This window comes from Coffea arabica, chromosome 8e (assembly GCF_036785885.1).
Source record: "Coffea arabica cultivar ET-39 chromosome 8e, Coffea Arabica ET-39 HiFi, whole genome shotgun sequence".
NCBI classification, from domain to species: domain Eukaryota; kingdom Viridiplantae; phylum Streptophyta; class Magnoliopsida; order Gentianales; family Rubiaceae; genus Coffea; species Coffea arabica.
The window spans coordinates 31243800-31262803 of record NC_092324.1 but is presented as its reverse complement, the minus strand read 5'-3'; the positions used below and the strand labels follow the sequence as shown (position 1 = coordinate 31262803).

General features: G+C 35.5%; 3 protein-coding genes and 3 non-coding genes across 6 annotated transcripts; 3 read left to right on the top strand and 3 right to left on the bottom strand.

Moving 5' to 3' along the window:
* Window positions 1-659: 659 nt before the first annotated feature.
* On the bottom strand, window positions 660-766 carry LOC140013155 (small nucleolar RNA R71). The gene has a single exon (XR_011820224.1). It is a non-coding gene; the product is annotated as a small nucleolar RNA R71 (small nucleolar RNA).
* Window positions 767-965: 199 nt separating this feature from the next.
* On the top strand, window positions 966-2681 carry LOC140012724 (uncharacterized). The gene is made up of 2 exons (XM_072061013.1): window positions 966-2391; window positions 2473-2681. The coding sequence occupies exons 1-2, from the start codon at window positions 966-968 to the stop codon at window positions 2679-2681; spliced, it is 1635 nt and encodes a 544-aa protein (XP_071917114.1).
* A 4790-nt stretch (window positions 2682-7471) lies between these two features.
* On the bottom strand, window positions 7472-7578 carry LOC140013154 (small nucleolar RNA R71). The gene has a single exon (XR_011820223.1). It is a non-coding gene; the product is annotated as a small nucleolar RNA R71 (small nucleolar RNA).
* A 199-nt stretch (window positions 7579-7777) lies between these two features.
* On the top strand, window positions 7778-9493 carry LOC140012723 (uncharacterized). Its single transcript, XM_072061012.1, has 2 exons — window positions 7778-9203; window positions 9285-9493. The coding sequence occupies exons 1-2, from the start codon at window positions 7778-7780 to the stop codon at window positions 9491-9493; spliced, it is 1635 nt and encodes a 544-aa protein (XP_071917113.1).
* A 4790-nt stretch (window positions 9494-14283) lies between these two features.
* Window positions 14284-14390, bottom strand: LOC113705163 (small nucleolar RNA R71). The gene has a single exon (XR_003451810.1). It is a non-coding gene; the product is annotated as a small nucleolar RNA R71 (small nucleolar RNA).
* A 199-nt stretch (window positions 14391-14589) lies between these two features.
* LOC113704613 (uncharacterized) lies at window positions 14590-16305 on the top strand. The gene is made up of 2 exons (XM_027226499.1): window positions 14590-16015; window positions 16097-16305. Exons 1-2 carry the CDS (start codon window positions 14590-14592, stop codon window positions 16303-16305), a joined length of 1635 nt encoding a protein of 544 aa, XP_027082300.1.
* Window positions 16306-19004: the final 2699 nt, after the last annotated feature.

Sequence of the window (19004 nt, the reverse complement as noted above, 5' to 3'; positions counted from 1 at the left end):
AGCCTAATCATCTTTATTAATTTAGACAGCTTTATTTTTTTTAGATTATATTTAATCTTATATTGTAATCAGTTTTTTTACCATTGAAGTTGCATAATATCCCTTATTTCTGTTTGTAGTGTATGCACCGGGAGTCTCGAGAAGTCGCACCTTTCGATCCAGAAATTGAGAGGACACTACGTAGACAAAGGAGGCACACACAACAGCAGGAGGAGCAAGAGATTTGGCAACCGATAGAGAAAATTTTGATAGAACTACCATTTGAAGAAGAAATGGCTGAAAATGAAGCAAATAGGCGAGTTCTACGAGATTTTGCTCTACCGGGAACACAAGGATCTCAAACGAGCATAGCAAGGCCTACGGTAAATGCTAACAACTTTGAGATTAAGCCATCACTTATCCAAATGGTTCAACAATCTCAATTTGGAGGTAATGCTGTAGAAGATCCTAACTCACACTTAGCTACATTCTTAGAAATATGTGATACAATTAAAATGAATGGAGTTAGTGATGATGCTATAAGGTTACGGTTGTTCCCATTTTCATTAAGAGATAAGGCAAAAATGTGGTTACACTCTCATGCTCCTAACACTTTTACCACATGGGATGATTTATCAAGGGCATTTTTGAATAAGTATTTTCCACCTGGTAAGACTGCTAAGCTAAGAATGGATATCACTGGTTTTAGTCAAATGGAAGGAGAATCATTATATGAAGCATGGGAAAGGTTTAGAGATTTGTTACGGAAATGTCCACACCATGGACTACCCGAATGGCTGATTATACAAACCTTTTATAATGGTTTATCTTTCTCCACTAAAACTATTATTGATGCAGCCGCAGGTGGAGCTTTAATGGGTAAATCACCCCAAGAAGCTCAAAATTTGATAGAAGAAATGGCAGCAAATAACTACCAATGGGCCAATGAAAGAGGTAATACGAGACGTCACGCAGGTATGATCGAAATGGACACTCTCAATATGTTGAGTGCCCAAATGAATAACGTGATGAAGTTATTGAGTAGACAAGGTGGAGTTAGCCCAAGTTCATCTAATGCTCACGTAGCTTGTTGTTCTTTCTGTGGAGGTGAACATGATATTAATGAGTGTGTTGATTCTGAGCAGGTACAATTTGTCAATAATTACAACCGAAATGCTCCAAATAATCCCTACTCGAATACTTACAATCCGGGGTGGAGAAATCATCCAAACTTTGGATGGAAAGATCAAGGCAATCAACAAAGGCCAACCAATCCGCCGGGATTTCAACCAAGGCAACCACAGGCTGAAACTAAACCAAGTTGGGAGATCGCGGTGGAAAAACTTGCTAAGGTGACTTCGGACAGATTTGAACGAGTAGAAGGGAGACTGGATCAACTCACTACAATGTACAGGAATGTGGAGGTTCAAATTGGTCAAATTGCCAATGTGATCAACAATAGAAACCCTGGTGAATTACCAAGTAAAACCGAAGTGAATCCGAGAGAGCATGTCAATGCAATCATTCTTAGAAGCGGTAAAACGGTTGAGGGATTCGATTTTGAAAATTCAGGTGGTGAAAAAGACAAGAAGCAAGCAATTGAAGGGGAGCAAGAAAGTCAAAATGATCATGTTATCATTGATATTGATGCACTTCATCCCAAATTAAATTCTAATGTGATACCTTTTCCTCACAGGTTGAAGAAAGATGGACAGGATCGGGAGTTTGAAAAGTTCTTCAAAATGTTTAAACAATTGCACATTAACATTCCTTTCATTGATGCTATAACACAGATTCCCTCTTATGCACGTTTCTTGAAAGACATCATGTCAAAGAAGAGGAAAATTGTAGATAATGAGATGATAGCATTAACGGAAGAGTGTAGTGCATTGATTAAGAATAAACTCCCTCCTAAATTGAAAGATCCGGGAAGTTTTTCTATTCCTTGCACTATTGGTCAATTGCATTTTTCTAATGCTTTATGTGATTTAGGTGCAAGTGTGTCACTTATGCCGTTATCGGTTGCCCGGAGATTGGGACTTCAAGAGCTAAAAGCTACCAATATTACATTGCAATTGGCGGATCGGTCAATCACACATCCCATGGGTATTTTGGAAAATGTGCTCATAAAGGTAAGACAATCTATAATACCTGTGGATTTTGTTGTCTTAGATATTGAAGAAGATGTGAGAATGCCAATTATTCTAGGACGACCGTTTTTAGCCACTGCACGAACTATAATTGATGTAGAAAAAGGTAAGCTTATATTACGGGTTAATGGTGAGGAATTGGAATTCAATTTGGATAATAAAGAAGGGAATATAGAGCCTACTGCTCTTGTGTCTAATATGCCATATGATGAAAAGGTTAACCAAGAAAGGACCGAAGAAGTTAAATTTATAAATGTCCTTGGTATTAACTTTCATGGTGTAGGAACAAAGGAGGAGAAGATAAGGATGGAAGTTGGCTTAATAAATTCTCCATTCCATGAAGAAAATGGTGAAAAGTTGAGCCAATTCAGAAAAGACAAGCAAAATCCACTCCAAGGTGAAGTTGAGCCTCTCTATGACAAGTCTAATATTCCTCCTTGGCATTTGAGGAAATTCGACTATGAAGATCAATGCATGGTTCACCACATGGTGGATTGGTTCGGGAGTTTCGACCCATGGGAAGAAAATCTCTCTCTAAATGCTCTAAAGTGATTCAACTTTTTCAGTCGAGCCAACGACTATAAACAAAAGCGCTAATTGGGAGGCAACCCAATATTTAGGTTATATTTGTTAACTTGGTGTGATTTTGTGGTTTGAATCAATGTTTTAGCTAAATTGTTGTTTTTGTAATGTAGGGTTGGCAATTGAAGGCAAGGATGACCAATTGAGTACAAAAAAGGCGAACTTTGATCAAACAACTCAACCTCTCGATTTGCGTTAAAGGTGTTTTTGATTCATTATAAAGGGGTAAAATGCATGTTTTTAATGTTTTACATTTGTTCCAGTCATTAAAATTGGCAAACAAATGATCTATGATGCATTTTGAGTCATTGGGGTACCTTTTGTAATTTTTCAAAAGTTGAAATTCTGCTAAAAATCGAAGCAGAAAATGCGTTTTCCAAGGAAACGCGACTATAAGTCGCGTTTCTCAGAATCGCGTTTTCAATTCTGCGCCTGCAGAACAGAAAACGCGCCTTTAAAACGCGACTTGAAGTCGCGTTTTGGAGGAAGTCGCGTTTTCTCGCCTGAGCAAAACTGGAAAACGCGACACAGATAAACGCGACTTTAAGTCGCGTTTTCATACGTAACCGCGTTTTCAATTCTGCGAGATTTGTGCAGAAAACGCGGATTTAAAAACGCGCGTTGAAGGCGCGTTTTTGGTTCATTTTTCTGCTTTAAAAAACGCGATTTCCAGAACATTTCTTCACTTTTCCATTTTTCCAGCCGCGTTTTTCCTTTTTCCTTCTACCCAACTCACAAATCTTCATTTTTACTCCATAATCGTCTAAGCCGAATTGAAGATCATTTGGGCATTCATCCACCGCCCAATCGTGATGCAGAGGATGACGATGATGCCGAGGGGGATGACTGACTTGGCACACTGCAGAAGCTATCTTTAGTTGATGAACTTGCTTGCCTAATTATCTTAACTTGTGGAACTTAAGATGTTTAACTTCATTTTATTTTTCTGTTTTCTATGTGGTAGGTACTTGTATTTTGACAGTGGTTCGTGATTAGTGGCTGATAAGGATCTCAGCCATTGACTTGGGGAGTACTTCTTTCTTTTCTTTTCTTCTTTTGTTTCATTTCTTCCCTACACATTGAGGACAATGTGTAATTTAAGTGTGGGGGGAGAAATATGTGTGATACTTGTGGTTTTAGTTGTGTTTGATATAATTCTTGTGCTTAAATGGTGTTTCTTGTGGTTGCTGGCAGGGAGTTTTAGTCCACTTTTAAGGGGAGATTCTGTCAAAATTTTTCCAAAACCTTATACATATATATGTTATTAACTATAATAAATAAATAAAATTTTGTCACTTATCCTTTTGAAATAAATATATGCGGTTTTGATACTTCTTTTCTCATGAAAATTGGGAATGATTTTTATGTGATTATAATTTTTACATCTATAGGAAAGTATATCTAGTAAAGTGGAGAAAATTATGCCTATATTTTGTATATTTGATGAAAATTCTTCTTTTTATCTAATTTTATAAGATAAGAAATTAATATGGTTAATAAGTGTCATACTCTTCTCATGATTACTCTTAGAGGGAATTTTATTATATATATATATATATATAAAAAAAATGGTTATTCTACTCCAATGATTCTCGTACCGAGTAACCGGGGGTTGGCATCTACAAATGTCGACATTCGCGTAAAAAGGTACTTGAATTAAGAGTATGCAAAGCAACTTGAGTATGTGAAATGTTGAGTAACCGGGGATCTGCATCTAAAAATGTTGATCTTCGCGTCAAAGGCATTTTTCACAACTTAAGTAATATTTAACCCTTAAAATATATAAAATAAATAAATAAATAAATAAATAAATAAAAAGTAAATTAAATCCCTCTTTAAGAAAAATAAGAAGTTGATCATGAGATTAGTTAGCATCTTTATTGACTATAGGAGTTGCTTGCTTACGAAATTGGATAAAAATAAGAAGTTGAGTTGAATTGGTAAAATTATGGTATACTTGGCTCTTCTTTGCTTGATATTATGAGTACTTGAACTTAATGGAAAGATCACATAAGGGTTATTTACCTTGATTCAAGGAAATGGAGTTGAAATACTACATATGTTTATTTTCAATTTTTGGATCATTGATAGTTGGAATTTTATATTGCTTGAGGACAAGCAATGATTCAAGTGTGGGGGTATTTGATAAGAGTTTATTTTACGTATTTTTAAGTGCATTTTATTAGTTAATTTTGAGTTGATTATTTAGTTTTATAAATAAAATAAAGAGGTTTTTGGTAAAATTATATATTTTTGGTAAAAGTGGATAATATTGCATTTCTATTGATTTTAATAGTAAAAACTTCATTTTTATGCAGGAATAATGAATCAATCACCAAAGGAGGTCAATTGAGGTGAAAAATAGAGATTTGGTGATGAATTTAAGTGGTGAAAAGAAAAATGAAGTGAAAAATGTTCAAGTGAAGAATTGCACTTCAAGGCAGTTTTGACACTCTTCAATATTTTGATCATATCTGGAGCTACACTCATTGGATTGAGGTGATCTTTATACCATTTTAAAGCTAAGAAAGAGATCTACAATTTGTATGAAGACATCGAAATCCAGTTCTGCCATCTTCACGGACAAAAAGCTGGAATACAGAAGCTGCACCCTGTGGTCGGAAGTTAAAACAGAGGTTTGAACAGGTGACAGTATTTCGATCATATCTCAGGCTACAAAGCTCCGATTTGGATGATTCTTGAAGCATTGGAAAGCTAACTCAAAGGGCTACAACCTTTGTGTTTTGCACAAAAGCTAGTTCGGCCTTTATGATAGAGAAAATCGCAGATGAAGTAAGGCCAAAGTGAATACGCGAGTACACAAAACGTGACTTGTAACCGCGTTTTGTGTAGGCGCGTTTTATAGCCGAAATTCTGCAATTTGACTCAGTCAATTCTCTTGTGTTCATACCACTTTCCAGCTATAAGATGCAAGGGAATTCGGTGCACATGCTTCAGAAGACAAAAGGGCAAGAAAAGTGGCTTATTTTCAAATCAAAAATATTGGTTTTTGACTATGCTAACAAAGTGGAGATTTGGGAATCAAAGGAGAGAATTTGACTTGGAAAAATGGAGCATTTGAGTGTTTTTTTTATGCAGAGATATGGGGAGAGATCTGAGAGCCATTCGTAGCTTAGTTTCTTACAGAAAAACATATTCTCTCTACCTAGGACTTGCAAGGGGCAATTGGGATTTCATCTTGTAATCATCTAAGTTCAAGACAAAGGAGATTTTTGGAAGGCTTCACCATATCTTGGCTAAGACTTTCTTTACTCTGTTTGTATTTGTAATTCATGATGATTTACATTAATGAAGTTATGAGTGTTTTATCATTCATGAGTAGCTAATTTTCTTTATCTAGGGAGTAGATGAAACTTATGGCCAAATGATATGAAGTGATTGTTATTCATTCTTGTTATGTCTTGTATTAACTTATCTACTTGTGTATGTTGGATTACTTGTTGTTGCTTGATCACCAATAGCAGGTTTATAGTTATTTTTATTCATTGAGAAATGGTAAAAATAATGGAATGACACAAGTAGAACTTGAGTTGTATATTCATGAGAATAGAAATACGTTCAAGTGGATGAAATCTGCATTTCATGTGTGAATAAGAACAGATTTAGTATTTACCAAGAGATTAGGACAAACTAATCTGTTTTAACCCATTATTATCATGAGAATGTGATTTTGGTATTTCTGGAAATGAATCCTTGGTTAAACAAGAGCAGTAACAAGTGTTGAATTAATTCATTTTAGATCTTTTGTGTCATAAGTGGAATCTACATCCCTAGATCTTAATATTTAGTGAATTCTACTCCCCTTGAGATATTGCATTTATCTATTTAAGAATTTTTGTAGTTGAATTAAAATCTGAAGTTTCTGCTCAAATTAATTGTGAGTCTAAATAATAGAGTAAATTAGTATCTAATAATTGTTTTAAATTGCTCCTCGTGGGATCGACCCGATACACATCTCGTACTACAATTGCGACCTGTATACTTGCAGTCCAACGGGTGTAAATTCGGAATTAAACTTGCATTGATACAAAAAGAACCCGTCAAGTTTTTGGCGCCGTTGCCGGGGAGCGGCAATATTAGAGCCTAATCATCTTTATTAATTTAGACAGCTTTATTTTTTTTAGATTATATTTAATCTTATATTGTAATCAGTTTTTTTACCATTGAAGTTGCATAATATCCCTTATTTCTGTTTGTAGTGTATGCACCGGGAGTCTCGAGAAGTCGCACCTTTCGATCCAGAAATTGAGAGGACACTACGTAGACAAAGGAGGCACACACAACAGCAGGAGGAGCAAGAGATTTGGCAACCGATAGAGAAAATTTTGATAGAACTACCATTTGAAGAAGAAATGGCTGAAAATGAAGCAAATAGGCGAGTTCTACGAGATTTTGCTCTACCGGGAACACAAGGATCTCAAACGAGCATAGCAAGGCCTACGGTAAATGCTAACAACTTTGAGATTAAGCCATCACTTATCCAAATGGTTCAACAATCTCAATTTGGAGGTAATGCTGTAGAAGATCCTAACTCACACTTAGCTACATTCTTAGAAATATGTGATACAATTAAAATGAATGGAGTTAGTGATGATGCTATAAGGTTACGGTTGTTCCCATTTTCATTAAGAGATAAGGCAAAAATGTGGTTACACTCTCATGCTCCTAACACTTTTACCACATGGGATGATTTATCAAGGGCATTTTTGAATAAGTATTTTCCACCTGGTAAGACTGCTAAGCTAAGAATGGATATCACTGGTTTTAGTCAAATGGAAGGAGAATCATTATATGAAGCATGGGAAAGGTTTAGAGATTTGTTACGGAAATGTCCACACCATGGACTACCCGAATGGCTGATTATACAAACCTTTTATAATGGTTTATCTTTCTCCACTAAAACTATTATTGATGCAGCCGCAGGTGGAGCTTTAATGGGTAAATCACCCCAAGAAGCTCAAAATTTGATAGAAGAAATGGCAGCAAATAACTACCAATGGGCCAATGAAAGAGGTAATACGAGACGTCACGCAGGTATGATCGAAATGGACACTCTCAATATGTTGAGTGCCCAAATGAATAACGTGATGAAGTTATTGAGTAGACAAGGTGGAGTTAGCCCAAGTTCATCTAATGCTCACGTAGCTTGTTGTTCTTTCTGTGGAGGTGAACATGATATTAATGAGTGTGTTGATTCTGAGCAGGTACAATTTGTCAATAATTACAACCGAAATGCTCCAAATAATCCCTACTCGAATACTTACAATCCGGGGTGGAGAAATCATCCAAACTTTGGATGGAAAGATCAAGGCAATCAACAAAGGCCAACCAATCCGCCGGGATTTCAACCAAGGCAACCACAGGCTGAAACTAAACCAAGTTGGGAGATCGCGGTGGAAAAACTTGCTAAGGTGACTTCGGACAGATTTGAACGAGTAGAAGGGAGACTGGATCAACTCACTACAATGTACAGGAATGTGGAGGTTCAAATTGGTCAAATTGCCAATGTGATCAACAATAGAAACCCTGGTGAATTACCAAGTAAAACCGAAGTGAATCCGAGAGAGCATGTCAATGCAATCATTCTTAGAAGCGGTAAAACGGTTGAGGGATTCGATTTTGAAAATTCAGGTGGTGAAAAAGACAAGAAGCAAGCAATTGAAGGGGAGCAAGAAAGTCAAAATGATCATGTTATCATTGATATTGATGCACTTCATCCCAAATTAAATTCTAATGTGATACCTTTTCCTCACAGGTTGAAGAAAGATGGACAGGATCGGGAGTTTGAAAAGTTCTTCAAAATGTTTAAACAATTGCACATTAACATTCCTTTCATTGATGCTATAACACAGATTCCCTCTTATGCACGTTTCTTGAAAGACATCATGTCAAAGAAGAGGAAAATTGTAGATAATGAGATGATAGCATTAACGGAAGAGTGTAGTGCATTGATTAAGAATAAACTCCCTCCTAAATTGAAAGATCCGGGAAGTTTTTCTATTCCTTGCACTATTGGTCAATTGCATTTTTCTAATGCTTTATGTGATTTAGGTGCAAGTGTGTCACTTATGCCGTTATCGGTTGCCCGGAGATTGGGACTTCAAGAGCTAAAAGCTACCAATATTACATTGCAATTGGCGGATCGGTCAATCACACATCCCATGGGTATTTTGGAAAATGTGCTCATAAAGGTAAGACAATCTATAATACCTGTGGATTTTGTTGTCTTAGATATTGAAGAAGATGTGAGAATGCCAATTATTCTAGGACGACCGTTTTTAGCCACTGCACGAACTATAATTGATGTAGAAAAAGGTAAGCTTATATTACGGGTTAATGGTGAGGAATTGGAATTCAATTTGGATAATAAAGAAGGGAATATAGAGCCTACTGCTCTTGTGTCTAATATGCCATATGATGAAAAGGTTAACCAAGAAAGGACCGAAGAAGTTAAATTTATAAATGTCCTTGGTATTAACTTTCATGGTGTAGGAACAAAGGAGGAGAAGATAAGGATGGAAGTTGGCTTAATAAATTCTCCATTCCATGAAGAAAATGGTGAAAAGTTGAGCCAATTCAGAAAAGACAAGCAAAATCCACTCCAAGGTGAAGTTGAGCCTCTCTATGACAAGTCTAATATTCCTCCTTGGCATTTGAGGAAATTCGACTATGAAGATCAATGCATGGTTCACCACATGGTGGATTGGTTCGGGAGTTTCGACCCATGGGAAGAAAATCTCTCTCTAAATGCTCTAAAGTGATTCAACTTTTTCAGTCGAGCCAACGACTATAAACAAAAGCGCTAATTGGGAGGCAACCCAATATTTAGGTTATATTTGTTAACTTGGTGTGATTTTGTGGTTTGAATCAATGTTTTAGCTAAATTGTTGTTTTTGTAATGTAGGGTTGGCAATTGAAGGCAAGGATGACCAATTGAGTACAAAAAAGGCGAACTTTGATCAAACAACTCAACCTCTCGATTTGCGTTAAAGGTGTTTTTGATTCATTATAAAGGGGTAAAATGCATGTTTTTAATGTTTTACATTTGTTCCAGTCATTAAAATTGGCAAACAAATGATCTATGATGCATTTTGAGTCATTGGGGTACCTTTTGTAATTTTTCAAAAGTTGAAATTCTGCTAAAAATCGAAGCAGAAAATGCGTTTTCCAAGGAAACGCGACTATAAGTCGCGTTTCTCAGAATCGCGTTTTCAATTCTGCGCCTGCAGAACAGAAAACGCGCCTTTAAAACGCGACTTGAAGTCGCGTTTTGGAGGAAGTCGCGTTTTCTCGCCTGAGCAAAACTGGAAAACGCGACACAGATAAACGCGACTTTAAGTCGCGTTTTCATACGTAACCGCGTTTTCAATTCTGCGAGATTTGTGCAGAAAACGCGGATTTAAAAACGCGCGTTGAAGGCGCGTTTTTGGTTCATTTTTCTGCTTTAAAAAACGCGATTTCCAGAACATTTCTTCACTTTTCCATTTTTCCAGCCGCGTTTTTCCTTTTTCCTTCTACCCAACTCACAAATCTTCATTTTTACTCCATAATCGTCTAAGCCGAATTGAAGATCATTTGGGCATTCATCCACCGCCCAATCGTGATGCAGAGGATGACGATGATGCCGAGGGGGATGACTGACTTGGCACACTGCAGAAGCTATCTTTAGTTGATGAACTTGCTTGCCTAATTATCTTAACTTGTGGAACTTAAGATGTTTAACTTCATTTTATTTTTCTGTTTTCTATGTGGTAGGTACTTGTATTTTGACAGTGGTTCGTGATTAGTGGCTGATAAGGATCTCAGCCATTGACTTGGGGAGTACTTCTTTCTTTTCTTTTCTTCTTTTGTTTCATTTCTTCCCTACACATTGAGGACAATGTGTAATTTAAGTGTGGGGGGAGAAATATGTGTGATACTTGTGGTTTTAGTTGTGTTTGATATAATTCTTGTGCTTAAATGGTGTTTCTTGTGGTTGCTGGCAGGGAGTTTTAGTCCACTTTTAAGGGGAGATTCTGTCAAAATTTTTCCAAAACCTTATACATATATATGTTATTAACTATAATAAATAAATAAAATTTTGTCACTTATCCTTTTGAAATAAATATATGCGGTTTTGATACTTCTTTTCTCATGAAAATTGGGAATGATTTTTATGTGATTATAATTTTTACATCTATAGGAAAGTATATCTAGTAAAGTGGAGAAAATTATGCCTATATTTTGTATATTTGATGAAAATTCTTCTTTTTATCTAATTTTATAAGATAAGAAATTAATATGGTTAATAAGTGTCATACTCTTCTCATGATTACTCTTAGAGGGAATTTTATTATATATATATATATATATAAAAAAAATGGTTATTCTACTCCAATGATTCTCGTACCGAGTAACCGGGGGTTGGCATCTACAAATGTCGACATTCGCGTAAAAAGGTACTTGAATTAAGAGTATGCAAAGCAACTTGAGTATGTGAAATGTTGAGTAACCGGGGATCTGCATCTAAAAATGTTGATCTTCGCGTCAAAGGCATTTTTCACAACTTAAGTAATATTTAACCCTTAAAATATATAAAATAAATAAATAAATAAATAAATAAATAAAAAGTAAATTAAATCCCTCTTTAAGAAAAATAAGAAGTTGATCATGAGATTAGTTAGCATCTTTATTGACTATAGGAGTTGCTTGCTTACGAAATTGGATAAAAATAAGAAGTTGAGTTGAATTGGTAAAATTATGGTATACTTGGCTCTTCTTTGCTTGATATTATGAGTACTTGAACTTAATGGAAAGATCACATAAGGGTTATTTACCTTGATTCAAGGAAATGGAGTTGAAATACTACATATGTTTATTTTCAATTTTTGGATCATTGATAGTTGGAATTTTATATTGCTTGAGGACAAGCAATGATTCAAGTGTGGGGGTATTTGATAAGAGTTTATTTTACGTATTTTTAAGTGCATTTTATTAGTTAATTTTGAGTTGATTATTTAGTTTTATAAATAAAATAAAGAGGTTTTTGGTAAAATTATATATTTTTGGTAAAAGTGGATAATATTGCATTTCTATTGATTTTAATAGTAAAAACTTCATTTTTATGCAGGAATAATGAATCAATCACCAAAGGAGGTCAATTGAGGTGAAAAATAGAGATTTGGTGATGAATTTAAGTGGTGAAAAGAAAAATGAAGTGAAAAATGTTCAAGTGAAGAATTGCACTTCAAGGCAGTTTTGACACTCTTCAATATTTTGATCATATCTGGAGCTACACTCATTGGATTGAGGTGATCTTTATACCATTTTAAAGCTAAGAAAGAGATCTACAATTTGTATGAAGACATCGAAATCCAGTTCTGCCATCTTCACGGACAAAAAGCTGGAATACAGAAGCTGCACCCTGTGGTCGGAAGTTAAAACAGAGGTTTGAACAGGTGACAGTATTTCGATCATATCTCAGGCTACAAAGCTCCGATTTGGATGATTCTTGAAGCATTGGAAAGCTAACTCAAAGGGCTACAACCTTTGTGTTTTGCACAAAAGCTAGTTCGGCCTTTATGATAGAGAAAATCGCAGATGAAGTAAGGCCAAAGTGAATACGCGAGTACACAAAACGTGACTTGTAACCGCGTTTTGTGTAGGCGCGTTTTATAGCCGAAATTCTGCAATTTGACTCAGTCAATTCTCTTGTGTTCATACCACTTTCCAGCTATAAGATGCAAGGGAATTCGGTGCACATGCTTCAGAAGACAAAAGGGCAAGAAAAGTGGCTTATTTTCAAATCAAAAATATTGGTTTTTGACTATGCTAACAAAGTGGAGATTTGGGAATCAAAGGAGAGAATTTGACTTGGAAAAATGGAGCATTTGAGTGTTTTTTTTATGCAGAGATATGGGGAGAGATCTGAGAGCCATTCGTAGCTTAGTTTCTTACAGAAAAACATATTCTCTCTACCTAGGACTTGCAAGGGGCAATTGGGATTTCATCTTGTAATCATCTAAGTTCAAGACAAAGGAGATTTTTGGAAGGCTTCACCATATCTTGGCTAAGACTTTCTTTACTCTGTTTGTATTTGTAATTCATGATGATTTACATTAATGAAGTTATGAGTGTTTTATCATTCATGAGTAGCTAATTTTCTTTATCTAGGGAGTAGATGAAACTTATGGCCAAATGATATGAAGTGATTGTTATTCATTCTTGTTATGTCTTGTATTAACTTATCTACTTGTGTATGTTGGATTACTTGTTGTTGCTTGATCACCAATAGCAGGTTTATAGTTATTTTTATTCATTGAGAAATGGTAAAAATAATGGAATGACACAAGTAGAACTTGAGTTGTATATTCATGAGAATAGAAATACGTTCAAGTGGATGAAATCTGCATTTCATGTGTGAATAAGAACAGATTTAGTATTTACCAAGAGATTAGGACAAACTAATCTGTTTTAACCCATTATTATCATGAGAATGTGATTTTGGTATTTCTGGAAATGAATCCTTGGTTAAACAAGAGCAGTAACAAGTGTTGAATTAATTCATTTTAGATCTTTTGTGTCATAAGTGGAATCTACATCCCTAGATCTTAATATTTAGTGAATTCTACTCCCCTTGAGATATTGCATTTATCTATTTAAGAATTTTTGTAGTTGAATTAAAATCTGAAGTTTCTGCTCAAATTAATTGTGAGTCTAAATAATAGAGTAAATTAGTATCTAATAATTGTTTTAAATTGCTCCTCGTGGGATCGACCCGATACACATCTCGTACTACAATTGCGACCTGTATACTTGCAGTCCAACGGGTGTAAATTCGGAATTAAACTTGCATTGATACAAAAAGAACCCGTCAAGTTTTTGGCGCCGTTGCCGGGGAGCGGCAATATTAGAGCCTAATCATCTTTATTAATTTAGACAGCTTTATTTTTTTTAGATTATATTTAATCTTATATTGTAATCAGTTTTTTTACCATTGAAGTTGCATAATATCCCTTATTTCTGTTTGTAGTGTATGCACCGGGAGTCTCGAGAAGTCGCACCTTTCGATCCAGAAATTGAGAGGACACTACGTAGACAAAGGAGGCACACACAACAGCAGGAGGAGCAAGAGATTTGGCAACCGATAGAGAAAATTTTGATAGAACTACCATTTGAAGAAGAAATGGCTGAAAATGAAGCAAATAGGCGAGTTCTACGAGATTTTGCTCTACCGGGAACACAAGGATCTCAAACGAGCATAGCAAGGCCTACGGTAAATGCTAACAACTTTGAGATTAAGCCATCACTTATCCAAATGGTTCAACAATCTCAATTTGGAGGTAATGCTGTAGAAGATCCTAACTCACACTTAGCTACATTCTTAGAAATATGTGATACAATTAAAATGAATGGAGTTAGTGATGATGCTATAAGGTTACGGTTGTTCCCATTTTCATTAAGAGATAAGGCAAAAATGTGGTTACACTCTCATGCTCCTAACACTTTTACCACATGGGATGATTTATCAAGGGCATTTTTGAATAAGTATTTTCCACCTGGTAAGACTGCTAAGCTAAGAATGGATATCACTGGTTTTAGTCAAATGGAAGGAGAATCATTATATGAAGCATGGGAAAGGTTTAGAGATTTGTTACGGAAATGTCCACACCATGGACTACCCGAATGGCTGATTATACAAACCTTTTATAATGGTTTATCTTTCTCCACTAAAACTATTATTGATGCAGCCGCAGGTGGAGCTTTAATGGGTAAATCACCCCAAGAAGCTCAAAATTTGATAGAAGAAATGGCAGCAAATAACTACCAATGGGCCAATGAAAGAGGTAATACGAGACGTCACGCAGGTATGATCGAAATGGACACTCTCAATATGTTGAGTGCCCAAATGAATAACGTGATGAAGTTATTGAGTAGACAAGGTGGAGTTAGCCCAAGTTCATCTAATGCTCACGTAGCTTGTTGTTCTTTCTGTGGAGGTGAACATGATATTAATGAGTGTGTTGATTCTGAGCAGGTACAATTTGTCAATAATTACAACCGAAATGCTCCAAATAATCCCTACTCGAATACTTACAATCCGGGGTGGAGAAATCATCCAAACTTTGGATGGAAAGATCAAGGCAATCAACAAAGGCCAACCAATCCGCCGGGATTTCAACCAAGGCAACCACAGGCTGAAACTAAACCAAGTTGGGAGATCGCGGTGGAAAAACTTGCTAAGGTGACTTCGGACAGATTTGAACGAGTAGAAGGGAGACTGGATCAACTCACTACAATGTACAGGAATGTGGAGGTTCAAATTGGTCAAATTGCCAATGTGATCAACAATAGAAACCCTGGTGAATTACCAAGTAAAACCGAAGTGAATCCGAGAGAGCATGTCAATGCAATCATTCTTAGAAGCGGTAAAACGGTTGAGGGATTCGATTTTGAAAATTCAGGTGGTGAAAAAGACAAGAAGCAAGCAATTGAAGGGGAGCAAGAAAGTCAAAATGATCATGTTATCATTGATATTGATGCACTTCATCCCAAATTAAATTCTAATGTGATACCTTTTCCTCACAGGTTGAAGAAAGATGGACAGGATCGGGAGTTTGAAAAGTTCTTCAAAATGTTTAAACAATTGCACATTAACATTCCTTTCATTGATGCTATAACACAGATTCCCTCTTATGCACGTTTCTTGAAAGACATCATGTCAAAGAAGAGGAAAATTGTAGATAATGAGATGATAGCATTAACGGAAGAGTGTAGTGCATTGATTAAGAATAAACTCCCTCCTAAATTGAAAGATCCGGGAAGTTTTTCTATTCCTTGCACTATTGGTCAATTGCATTTTTCTAATGCTTTATGTGATTTAGGTGCAAGTGTGTCACTTATGCCGTTATCGGTTGCCCGGAGATTGGGACTTCAAGAGCTAAAAGCTACCAATATTACATTGCAATTGGCGGATCGGTCAATCACACATCCCATGGGTATTTTGGAAAATGTGCTCATAAAGGTAAGACAATCTATAATACCTGTGGATTTTGTTGTCTTAGATATTGAAGAAGATGTGAGAATGCCAATTATTCTAGGACGACCGTTTTTAGCCACTGCACGAACTATAATTGATGTAGAAAAAGGTAAGCTTATATTACGGGTTAATGGTGAGGAATTGGAATTCAATTTGGATAATAAAGAAGGGAATATAGAGCCTACTGCTCTTGTGTCTAATATGCCATATGATGAAAAGGTTAACCAAGAAAGGACCGAAGAAGTTAAATTTATAAATGTCCTTGGTATTAACTTTCATGGTGTAGGAACAAAGGAGGAGAAGATAAGGATGGAAGTTGGCTTAATAAATTCTCCATTCCATGAAGAAAATGGTGAAAAGTTGAGCCAATTCAGAAAAGACAAGCAAAATCCACTCCAAGGTGAAGTTGAGCCTCTCTATGACAAGTCTAATATTCCTCCTTGGCATTTGAGGAAATTCGACTATGAAGATCAATGCATGGTTCACCACATGGTGGATTGGTTCGGGAGTTTCGACCCATGGGAAGAAAATCTCTCTCTAAATGCTCTAAAGTGATTCAACTTTTTCAGTCGAGCCAACGACTATAAACAAAAGCGCTAATTGGGAGGCAACCCAATATTTAGGTTATATTTGTTAACTTGGTGTGATTTTGTGGTTTGAATCAATGTTTTAGCTAAATTGTTGTTTTTGTAATGTAGGGTTGGCAATTGAAGGCAAGGATGACCAATTGAGTACAAAAAAGGCGAACTTTGATCAAACAACTCAACCTCTCGATTTGCGTTAAAGGTGTTTTTGATTCATTATAAAGGGGTAAAATGCATGTTTTTAATGTTTTACATTTGTTCCAGTCATTAAAATTGGCAAACAAATGATCTATGATGCATTTTGAGTCATTGGGGTACCTTTTGTAATTTTTCAAAAGTTGAAATTCTGCTAAAAATCGAAGCAGAAAATGCGTTTTCCAAGGAAACGCGACTATAAGTCGCGTTTCTCAGAATCGCGTTTTCAATTCTGCGCCTGCAGAACAGAAAACGCGCCTTTAAAACGCGACTTGAAGTCGCGTTTTGGAGGAAGTCGCGTTTTCTCGCCTGAGCAAAACTGGAAAACGCGACACAGATAAACGCGACTTTAAGTCGCGTTTTCATACGTAACCGCGTTTTCAATTCTGCGAGATTTGTGCAGAAAACGCGGATTTAAAAACGCGCGTTGAAGGCGCGTTTTTGGTTCATTTTTCTGCTTTAAAAAACGCGATTTCCAGAACATTTCTTCACTTTTCCATTTTTCCAGCCGCGTTTTTCCTTTTTCCTTCTACCCAACTCACAAATCTTCATTTTTACTCCATAATCGTCTAAGCCGAATTGAAGATCATTTGGGCATTCATCCACCGCCCAATCGTGATGCAGAGGATGACGATGATGCCGAGGGGGATGACTGACTTGGCACACTGCAGAAGCTATCTTTAGTTGATGAACTTGCTTGCCTAATTATCTTAACTTGTGGAACTTAAGATGTTTAACTTCATTTTATTTTTCTGTTTTCTATGTGGTAGGTACTTGTATTTTGACAGTGGTTCGTGATTAGTGGCTGATAAGGATCTCAGCCATTGACTTGGGGAGTACTTCTTTCTTTTCTTTTCTTCTTTTGTTTCATTTCTTCCCTACACATTGAGGACAATGTGTAATTTAAGTGTGGGGGGAGAAATATGTGTGATACTTGTGGTTTTAGTTGTGTTTGATATAATTCTTGTGCTTAAATGGTGTTTCTTGTGGTTGCTGGCAGGGAGTTTTAGTCCACTTTTAAGGGGAGATTCTGTCAAAATTTTTCCAAAACCTTATACATATATATGTTATTAACTATAATAAATAAATAAAATTTTGTCACTTATCCTTTTGAAATAAATATATGCGGTTTTGATACTTCTTTTCTCATGAAAATTGGGAATGATTTTTATGTGATTATAATTTTTACATCTATAGGAAAGTATATCTAGTAAAGTGGAGAAAATTATGCCTATATTTTGTATATTTGATGAAAATTCTTCTTTTTATCTAATTTTATAAGATAAGAAATTAATATGGTTAATAAGTGTCATACTCTTCTCATGATTACTCTTAGAGGGAATTTTATTATATATATATATATATATAAAAAAAATGGTTATTCTACTCCAATGATTCTCGTACCGAGTAACCGGGGGTTGGCATCTACAAATGTCGACATTCGCGTAAAAAGGTACTTGAATTAAGAGTATGCAAAGCAACTTGAGTATGTGAAATGTTGAGTAACCGGGGATCTGCATCTAAAAATGTTGATCTTCGCGTCAAAGGCATTTTTCACAACTTAAGTAATATTTAACCCTTAAAATATATAAAATAAATAAATAAATAAATAAATAAATAAAAAGTAAATTAAATCCCTCTTTAAGAAAAATAAGAAGTTGATCATGAGATTAGTTAGCATCTTTATTGACTATAGGAGTTGCTTGCTTACGAAATTGGATAAAAATAAGAAGTTGAGTTGAATTGGTAAAATTATGGTATACTTGGCTCTTCTTTGCTTGATATTATGAGTACTTGAACTTAATGGAAAGATCACATAAGGGTTATTTACCTTGATTCAAGGAAATGGAGTTGAAATACTACATATGTTTATTTTCAATTTTTGGATCATTGATAGTTGGAATTTTATATTGCTTGAGGACAAGCAATGATTCAAGTGTGGGGGTATTTGATAAGAGTTTATTTTACGTATTTTTAAGTGCATTTTATTAGTTAATTTTGAGTTGATTATTTAGTTTTATAAATAAAATAAAGAGGTTTTTGGTAAAATTATATATTTTTGGTAAAAGTGGATAATATTGCATTTCTATTGATTTTAATAGTAAAAACTTCATTTTTATGCAGGAATAATGAATCAATCACCAAAGGAGGTCAATTGAGGTGAAAAATAGAGATTTGGTGATGAATTTAAGTGGTGAAAAGAAAAATGAAGTGAAAAATGTTCAAGTGAAGAATTGCACTTCAAGGCAGTTTTGACACTCTTCAATATTTTGATCATATCTGGAGCTACACTCATTGGATTGAGGTGATCTTTATACCATTTTAAAGCTAAGAAAGAGATCTACAATTTGTATGAAGACATCGAAATCCAGTTCTGCCATCTTCACGGACAAAAAGCTGGAATACAGAAGCTGCACCCTGTGGTCGGAAGTTAAAACAGAGGTTTGAACAGGTGACAGTATTTCGATCATATCT

What these genes read in the sequence shown, in the direction of transcription:
- LOC140012723 (XM_072061012.1), top strand. Translation starts at nt 7,778, where the DNA reads ATGGACACTCTCAATATGTTGAGTGCCCAAATGAATAACGTGATGAAG. An exon ending in TAAATTTATAAATGTCCTTG is followed by an intron (nt 9,204 to 9,284) that starts GTATTAACTTTC and finishes CATTCCATGAAG; the next exon opens with AAAATGGTGAAAAGTTGAGC.
- LOC113704613 (XM_027226499.1), top strand. Translation starts at nt 14,590, where the DNA reads ATGGACACTCTCAATATGTTGAGTGCCCAAATGAATAACGTGATGAAG. An exon ending in TAAATTTATAAATGTCCTTG is followed by an intron (nt 16,016 to 16,096) that starts GTATTAACTTTC and finishes CATTCCATGAAG; the next exon opens with AAAATGGTGAAAAGTTGAGC.
- LOC140012724 (XM_072061013.1), top strand. Translation starts at nt 966, where the DNA reads ATGGACACTCTCAATATGTTGAGTGCCCAAATGAATAACGTGATGAAG. An exon ending in TAAATTTATAAATGTCCTTG is followed by an intron (nt 2,392 to 2,472) that starts GTATTAACTTTC and finishes CATTCCATGAAG; the next exon opens with AAAATGGTGAAAAGTTGAGC.